The sequence below is a fragment of the Drosophila miranda genome, chromosome 2 (genome assembly GCF_003369915.1).
Source record: "Drosophila miranda strain MSH22 chromosome 2, D.miranda_PacBio2.1, whole genome shotgun sequence".
NCBI classification, from domain to species: Eukaryota; Metazoa; Arthropoda; class Insecta; order Diptera; family Drosophilidae; genus Drosophila; species Drosophila miranda.
Window position 1 is genome coordinate 2716713 of NC_046675.1, and position 8607 is coordinate 2725319.

At 47.3% G+C, this 8607-nt stretch overlaps 2 protein-coding genes across 5 annotated transcripts; both read right to left on the reverse strand.

The window, feature by feature from the left end:
- Positions 1 to 29: 29 nt before the first annotated feature.
- LOC108156991 (solute carrier family 25 member 44) lies at positions 30 to 2778 on the reverse strand. 4 transcript variants are annotated; one of them, XM_017288784.2, is made up of 4 exons: positions 2688 to 2778; positions 1324 to 2248; positions 1125 to 1252; positions 30 to 1041 (listed from the first exon to the last, which is right to left on the reverse strand). In XM_017288784.2, the coding sequence occupies exons 2-4, from the start codon at positions 2018 to 2020 to the stop codon at positions 850 to 852; spliced, it is 1017 nt and encodes a 338-aa protein (XP_017144273.1). In that variant the 5' UTR covers positions 2021 to 2248; positions 2688 to 2778; the 3' UTR covers positions 30 to 849. The 4 variants fall into 4 exon arrangements, with proteins under 4 accessions (XP_017144273.1, XP_033244979.1, XP_017144272.1 ...); XM_033389088.1 differs by having other exon boundaries at positions 2653 to 2733; XM_017288783.2 differs by lacking the exon at positions 2688 to 2778 and adding an exon at positions 2561 to 2681.
- Positions 2779 to 4311: 1533 nt separating this feature from the next.
- LOC108154770 lies at positions 4312 to 6035 on the reverse strand. The gene is made up of 2 exons (XM_017285153.2): positions 5851 to 6035; positions 4312 to 5791 (listed from the first exon to the last, which is right to left on the reverse strand). The coding sequence occupies exons 1-2, from the start codon at positions 5918 to 5920 to the stop codon at positions 4383 to 4385; spliced, it is 1479 nt and encodes a 492-aa protein (XP_017140642.1). The 5' UTR covers positions 5921 to 6035; the 3' UTR covers positions 4312 to 4382.
- Between the last annotated feature and the right edge of the window lie 2572 nt (positions 6036 to 8607).

Here is an 8607-nt window from a genome sequence, read left to right on the forward strand (position 1 = left end):
CTCCTCACTTACATCACATGGAGCATGGATTTCAATGTAGTATTCACAGTGCCAAAAATGTAACAATTCTTGGTTTGTACTTTATTACAATATATGCAAACTAAAACTAAAACTATTCATTCAGAGAACACACAGACACACGAATGCTTAACTATGTATAAGTAGGTGTTTTTTCCCCCAGGGACGTGTGCTGCCACACCCCGGTGTTGCCCTGTTTCGACATTAATTTCTTATTTCGGCATGTCCAGTATAGAATACCTAAACAGTACAATATAATATAGTATACTAATATGATTTTGGCGCAAACATTGCTCTGCTGTGCGAAAGTAGTGTAAAAGTATAAGTAATTTGGTTACCATTGTAAATGGTATTATTATCAACATCATCATCAAAGAACAATTACAATTTCTATGTATATTTGCTATATAATAAATTAGGCTTGTCACCGATCTATCTGCCTCTAGTCGTTAGGTATAAAAAAATGACTAAGCAGTATAACAACATAATTTACACTTTATGCTACAACACTTTGGGGTATTTGAATATGAAATTGAATTATTTGAACATCCTAGCCGCAAGCAAATTGAAACAGTCTACTAAAAGTACATCGTGAATATAACCGGTATACGGTATCCGTTATCCGGTATACGGTATCCACATTCTGCTATCCTATCGTCAGCAAATTTAACTAGTTAACCTGTGCTCTTCTCCTTCATTGGTATTTACAAACGTAGGCGAATCACCTCTGGTGGTTTTTCAGTACGTCGCGTAAATGCAATTTTGAGTTGGTTTCCGTTTTGGGTTTGGGTTTGGGTTTGGGCTTGGTTTGAGGGTCTTGTGCGCAATTCATTACCATCGTATCTGGTTTTTGTACTGCTCATCTATGGCAATGCGTTTGATGGTCTCATAGCCAAGGATAATGCTAAAGGAGAAGGCCGCCGACTGCACCAGGCGGGCGGACAGGCCCTTGAAGAAACAGTTCAATTTCTCCTCCCGCCACAGCTCTCGGAAGGCAACGCTCATCGAGTCCAATCGATGGACCTAGACAGGAGTGACGACAATATTATGATTTAGATAAGATATTCTATTTATGACTCTGCCGGTGGAGTGGACGGTAGACTCACCTGCAGACGGGCGCGCACTATGTCTAATGGATTTGTTAGTATTGTCGTTGTGAAGCCACCCAGACTGCCGGCCACGCATTGTATGAACAAATGGGATACCCAAACGGGGCAGATGCGACAGAGTTCGTCTGGAATGAAGAGCAATCCAAATTGAATTAATCTTATCTCGCTAATGGAGGCACTTTGGGGCCTGACTCACCCTGGTATAGATGATAGAAGGCCCACCACATTGCCGAATTGGGTACATAGGCCATGAGGCTGGCCACATAGCCTCTGTAGAAGCCGCGCAGACCATCGCGACGCATTATCTCCCGTCCGATGTCCATGGAGATATGGAGGCGGCTGCGGCCGGGCCATGATTTAATACCCAACGGATTAATATCTACCTTGGCTCCGGCATGCGCCGACATGCCCAGAACCATGGCATGCTGTGATATAACATCGAAAGGAACTATGATGGTCTGACCCACCAGCGAGGCGCATCCGCCTCCGGCTAAAGCTTTTACACGGTGCCCGGCACCCAGGTCGGTGAGAAGGTGTCGCACGCCTTCGTAGGTGCTGATGTAGAAGACGCCCGACACAATTTGCACCGACGATATCCAGAAGCCTCGATACAGTCCAGGAACACCCTCGGAGCGGTAGATTTTCATGGCACAATCCACCATGCCCTTATAGACATCGCTCTTGTGCTGCACCTGGAGCTGCGTCTTGATAACGGTCAGCGGGAACAGACAGCAGCGCACCGAGAACGAGCTGAGCATGGAGAGCGGAAAGAACTTGGTTTTGTTCATCATGTTCCATTCGATTGTGCGTATGTAGGGAGATCCGTCCACCCCACTCGTCGTGCCGCCGGCGCCACCGGACGGCACAGTGAGCCGTGTATTCGTTTCCGCCATGGTGCTACCTGTCGGACACTGAGCGTCCGTAGTAATACGCTTTCATGCGGGGCAAGTATGTGAGTGATGCCGATGCGGATGTAACGCTTTCTTCTAGGCTCAGCACTGTTCAGAGCATCCTCGGGCATTGACGGCGGGGGCATTCAACCAGCATGACGACTATCATTCACTTAGTTCCCTGGCTATTCTCTCTTTGTTTCCGCTCTGCTCTCGTGTGTGTGTGTGTATCTGTAAAGAACAAAAACAACATCTCAGTGTTGACGCAACTCGAACGCATACGCACGAAAATCATTGCAAAGGCCTCAAGGTCGCGCCGTGACAGATTGAATCTTTTTTTGGGGTAAACGCGGCCCCAACCTTTGGTCAGTGGGCAAGGCCAAGGAGGACGTCCGGCGGGAGTTTTGCGTAATCCCAGGGGCTATCTAATCTTCCAGCGACATTCACACATTTGTAGTATTAGAGTTTTCATTATATAATGCGCAGACACAAGGCACCACCTGACTGAGTGGCCACCCAACGCCTCACTCCCCCCCACCCTACCCGAAACATTGAGCGTAAACAAAGTTTCAAGGTGGAGTTCTCTGCACGCGCTGCACTGCTTCAGAAATCCTTGGGGTGGGTCTTCCACCTACTCGGCACTTGGATGTTGTTATTGTTTCCTACTCACGCCTGTATTGTATGTTTGGACTTGAATTGTACATATCACAAGATTTATTTTATTATCGATTTATCGCGGAATATCGATAAGATATATCGAAATATACCGTCTAATTTTGAAAATATACCATACATATACTGACTAATTCAAGTTCTATTATATATATTCCTCGTTTTTGATATTCCGTGTAATATTACTAACTATATAGATCTCTCAGCTTCGCCCACATAATTTTATATGATTGCTGAATCAATTTTGTTCAAGATTAACTACTTCTAAGTACTCGCATGTATTTTATTTTGACAAAAACACGGTTTCAACAAAAATGTTCAACAAAACAAACAGTCGCAATGTTGTGACGTCAATATTGCCGGTATTTGCAGATTCATTTCATGTCAACCAGAGTATGGACATTTGTATACCCTATTTCGTTAATATTATATAAAGTTGCAGCTTTATAGCTTATACTGCAAGATGCGGTCAAACGTAATTAATAAAGACCATGTCTTAGATTGAATTTTTTTGGCCCATTCATGCATTTGATTAGTTTCTTGTATATATACTGATCCCTGTACCAAGTTGACTGACTAGTTTCTGAATTAATTATAGCCTGGGATGACAAATATTTCCTCAATTCTATAACAACCATTTCCCCCAGGGTATGTGATCATGGAATCTGCAGCATGTTTGTGTATGGAATGGGACTCATTGTTGTCAATCGGGTAATCGGTAATACTTGTTTTATTGGATTTTTTCTAAAAAAAAAAGGTTTTAACGAAAAAGGTCAAACAAATAAATGATACCGTAATACTGAAAATTTGTGCACCCAACATAAATCGAGCAATCTGGCAACGCTTTGACCTAAGTCCACCAGAGCTGGCAGCTCTGGTGGCTAACGTTCACTTAAATTGAAAATTTGGGCTTGAAATTCGTAACTCAGATAAGAAATACATTGATTATGAAATTCCATTCATATTATATGAGATCTAATTTAATAATATTCTAAGAATCTAAGAACATTTAAGACTCCAGTTAGAGTCTTACGGTTTGTTGTGTTACGAGAAATATATCAACAGTTTCTTAAACAATTATCAAATGTTAATATTTTGTTCAAACTAATTAACGACAACACTCAGTTACCATTGGCCACCGCCCATTAGAGGAGTTCAACCAATGACCATCCTCTGGGGGCGTTCCGCACCTGCGCAGAGAACAATCCACAGCATCCTGGCGCATCCACCCCCATTAACAGACACCCCAATGCCAGCCGGGGTCTGGTCGAATCCTGCGACGCCGCCACTACGCCAGTTATCACGGATACTCGAGAACGGCTGCACGATGACAACGGAATGCGCGCTGATCAGCGACAAGTGAAAGCCATCGGAGTGTTGAATAATTGAACATTATTGATGTGCAGAAACAAGGCGAAACGCAATCCTATTAGTGAACATTTCTACCCAGGCCAGCGGAACCCGCCATCAAGTTCAAGAGTGTGTCCGGTCCGGCCGTGTGTGAGTGTGTCGAGTCAAGCGTGTGATCTATAGTTTCCACTAAATGGATACCGCCAAATTGGTAAGATTATATAAAACAGAGTCAGTCGAGTGCCAGGTATCCAATGTATCAATTATTCTGCTTAAAGCTTTTATTTCTGCTCAATCTGAAATAAATTAAGAGGCTAATACTTAAGTGTGCCCCATGTGGGGCTCAGCCATAGCTCAGGGTGTAGCCCATGTTCTCCATCAGGGTCTCCTTGATGGCTGGCTGCAGGGCGCGCTGCATGTAGGTGGTCAGCAGACCGCGCACTCCCATGGAGAAGAGTTTCTCCAGCTCGTGGGACATGGCCTCACCCACCAGCTCCTCACGGTCCCCGTTGGAATTGAGGCCCCCAAACCCGCCAGCTCCTCCGCTCGCACTGAAGATGTCCGCAAAGGCTCTGGCATCTGGTTCCACCATCTGCTGCAGCTGCTCGTCCTCGAAGTGGAGCACGTCCTCGTTGAAGCTTAGTTGGTCCACGAAATTTTCCGTGGGTCCGTTTTCGGCGAACCGCCGACGACGACGTCGCCGCTTGTTGAACTGCCGCCGGTAGAAGTTGTCCGCATTGACATCCACGAACTCCACCGAGTCCTGGCCATGGCTATCGCTGCCCAGCTCCAGGCTCTTGTCGCGCTGCGTGGTGTGGTCCAGCCTGATGTCATAGTCCGGCTTGTGGTACTTGCCCCATCTCTGGGGCTGCGGTCGCGTCGTGCCCATGATGACATGCGGTTCGCCCAACTCCACCTGCGGAGCGGTTCCTGGCCCGTAGCCGAATCTCCGCTTCGAGTTCTGTCGCAGCCGGATGCCAGTCGGTCCCTGGCAGCCATGGGCAAAGACGGAGATGAAGCCGGGCTCCGCAAAGTGCGAGTCCGTGCGTACGGAGGAGGCGCTCAATCTCCTGGACTGCTCATACGAGGGCGGTAACGAGCCTGAGCCCGGGTCCAAGCCCAGCGGCACCGTTCGGAACTCGATGCCAGCATGACGCAGGCGGAGTATCATGTGGCAGCGTCCGCCCATGGGCTGCATCACCACCTTGCCGCTGAGGGTGAGATCCGGGAAGATGAGTCGCGTGTCCAGCGTGGAGTTCTCCGTGCTGAACTTGCACTTGTCGATCTCCACCCAACGGGAGGCGGACTTTGCGGGCGGCACACGCACCTTCAGATCCTCGACCTCCACCCGGGATATGGCCAGCTTGTGTGGCTGTCGGTGCTCCTGCTGATGCTGCTGTTGCTGTTGCTGTTGCTGGTGGCCGGAGAGCAGTTCCTCCAGCTCCAGAGCAGCACTGGAGTCCGCAAACGGATAGGGACGGCCATTCCTGTGCAGAAGCTTGGCATGGTAGCCACGTCCCGAATTGTAGCTGCCGCCCCCGTTGTAGAAATCATCCTCGGGATCACTGTGCTGGCCATAGAAGCTGTGGTACAGCTGGTAGGGGCTCTGTGCCGGCGGCTGCCACATGGACCGCGAGCGAGTCCGATCGGAGGAGCTCTTGGTCTGAATGCTGCGCCGTCGCATATGCTCTAGGGCGCTCTCCAGACGATTCGAGCAGCGATGCGGCACCTGATACGGCTGGGACAGGGCCACTGGAAGCGAGGGTGTTGTAGATCCACGACCAAAGAGAGACCAAAGTGTGATTACTTACCCTGGATCAGGGCGCAGATCAGCAGCAGAGTGCACAGCCAAAGATAATCCCGGCTAACGTATTCTGACATGGCGCTGAACTGAACATGGAGCAGGTAATTCTGAAGCGCTCTAGTGGATGTTTTGGGGGATGGGATGGAAAGCTGAGAAGAAACACCTCCGTACTGGCCCACAGCTCAAACGAAAATGCAAAAGGCAAAGCAGGCGAAGCAGGCGAAGCGAACAGGCCGAGAAACTGGCTCTGTCGCGCTTCCATTGCTACAGCACCCACAAGAAGAGCGCTCCGCAGCGAAGACAGCGAAGACTACGGTGACGACCGTGTCACTGCCTTCTCATGTGCAGTGAAAGTGTTTTCCACGACAAGCACAAGCCCAAGCCCAAGCTGGAGCTCAGAGCTACAGAGCTACAGCCTGAGTCAGAGTCGGGTACGGATTCGGAGTCCGCGACAGCCGCCAACCAATTTGCCGCACACAACGCACCTCAGCGTGGAAACACAAGACAAAAAGACACAAAAAAACAGAAAAATACGAAAAAAGAAAAGCATTGTCTTCTGTCGGCCTCTTCTGCCCTTCTGTCCCCCGCTTCTGTCCTCTTGTGTCGTGTGGCGGCTGCTGCAAAGTAGATCAGCCTCACAGATACACACATACACGCACAGAGCCACTCTACGATGCAAAGTAAATACAGCCAAAGTTTCGTAATGGCAGTTGCGGGCGCGCATGCGTCGTAATCTTTTCCAGCACCGGCACCCACCACCCACCAGTCTACACATACGAGTGTTCCGTACTCCTCCGTACCTTCCTCATTGTCTGCCAGAGTTCAAAGTTGATTCATCGAACGGACGACTCCGACTGTCAGTCAGTCACCGCCAACGTTTGTTTTTCCCCAATTGCAATCGTAATTGGCATCCATTGCGCATACAAATTAGGGTCTAATGGTAGGGCCTGCAGTACCCTCTATGTAAAGGGTATATTCCCCCAACTATAGGACGCTCTAATATGTGGGTGGTATGGTTTAATCGTGTCTAGCTAAACCATTCCATATTGAAGCACTACGAGAGCACTTTTCAGAAATAAACCCAAGTGCTAGCCCTACTATTACAATAGTAATTTCGGCAAGGTAGATAAAACGATCTAGGGAAACATTTCGAAAATGAGATCCTTTTTATAGATATCCTACTGTTATATCTGTAAAAATCTTCCAATATATGTATTAAGCATATCCTATAAACACATGGGACGCTTTCGAAAGCTAAAGGGCATTTAGAGAGCATTCCTTAGTCGTTCCACCGCTGTCAGCGTTGAGCCCTTGCTGCAGTTGCGCACGCGTGGCAGGTGACAACGCTTCGCTGGCTGCCTCTGTCTCTGCCTCTGCCACTGCCTCCGAGTGCGCTTTGTGATCGTGACAGTTACACTAAATAATTGTGGCAATTGGATTTGACAAATTGTTTGCTTGCACTTAGCAAACGGAAGCAAACGACAAATTTTGCAATTTATCCAAAAATTTGTACACCGGCAGAAAGCGGAAGCAAGACTGTTTGTGGATTGCCAAATGTAATATGTTCGCCCACGAATCCAAGTTAAATGTACACAACATCGAAGATTTACATAACCCACGGCTCGGAGGAGGAGAAAGCTGATCATTCTGCATTTCTTCTTCTATTACAAGAGGGACGGCACGGCACGGGCACGGGCCCGGTGCCGCTTTCTGCGTTTCGGAGAGTATCTATCTGGAGCAGGGCTGGCACTGGAGCTGGAGCTGGCACTGGAACTGATGCTTCTATTGCCGATAGAGCCCAACCGGCAACGATTACGGGCATGTAATTAGGGGTAACTATCGTAAAAATGATTCTCGAATGCGACGGTGCACATCGCATCGCCGCGCACCGTTTGGTGTTCCAGTTTTCAAATGTCAAGTGAGGGATACCATACGAAATGCACTTTTGGGATGTACGTCCCAAGAAGATTGTTTTCAAAAAGCAAACATTTCGAAATGGTCTTCGCCTTTAACTTTATTTCATTGGAAACTGGGAATCGATTTTGTGTGTGTTGGACAGCGAGGAGGTGGGGTAACCCAAACTCTCTCTTCTATTTAAACTATTTTCTGTTTTAGAAAAATCGGTCACACGTAATTCAAGAAGGGACGTCATAGACACCCCTTGAAATTCTGGGAAGCATAAGTTCGAAATAAATATTACTCACACTGGCTTTTTGCACTACATTTGTTCTAACACTACATTTGGGTGTATTGTATTGGGTGTGTGTAGCCCATTCCTGTGATTATCCTTATCATTTAGTTTGAACTGAGTTCGATAATGAATTTTGAAAAGAAAGAGCTGTCTGCCGAAAGTGTACGGAGAGATGGGATTTCTATGCCGTATGTTCTCTTGTTTTATAAGTTGTTTCCAAGTAAAATATTGGCAGATATTTGGGTAAAGAATTTGGGTAAATAATGCCTTTGGAGAAACACTCTTTTTGTCTAGTTTGGATCTGTCTTCATAGCTACTTTTCTTCCGAGAATAGGTAGTACCACCATCATCTACCATCACTCATCATAGCATTGAGATATGATTGGGCTAGGGCTAGATTTACAAACGATTTTCCCCTATTAACAAAAAAGTGAAATTCCAGCAATCTTTAATGAGAGTTTCCGTCCCCCCGGCAGAGAGATGTCCGCCGGAGAGAGCGAGAGTGTGTGACCATAAAGAAAGGTTAACCTCAACGCAGAGCTCATTAAATGTAAAAGTGTCAATAAACCGCAA

Bases quoted from the DNA above. Each gene is read 5' to 3' on its own strand.
- LOC108156991 (XM_017288784.2), bottom strand. From the start codon at position 2,020: ATGGCGGAAACGAATACACGGCTCACTGTGCCGTCCGGTGGCGCCGGC. The intron at 1,253-1,323 runs GTGAGTCAGGCC...TCTTCATTCCAG, and splicing joins CTTCTATCATCTATACCAGG to ACGAACTCTGTCGCATCTGC. The intron at 1,042-1,124 runs GTGAGTCTACCG...ACTCCTGTCTAG, and splicing joins TAGTGCGCGCCCGTCTGCAG to GTCCATCGATTGGACTCGAT.
- LOC108154770 (XM_017285153.2), bottom strand. From the start codon at position 5,920: ATGTCAGAATACGTTAGCCGGGATTATCTTTGGCTGTGCACTCTGCTG. The intron at 5,792-5,850 runs GTAAGTAATCAC...CCTCGCTTCCAG, and splicing joins GATCTGCGCCCTGATCCAGG to TGGCCCTGTCCCAGCCGTAT.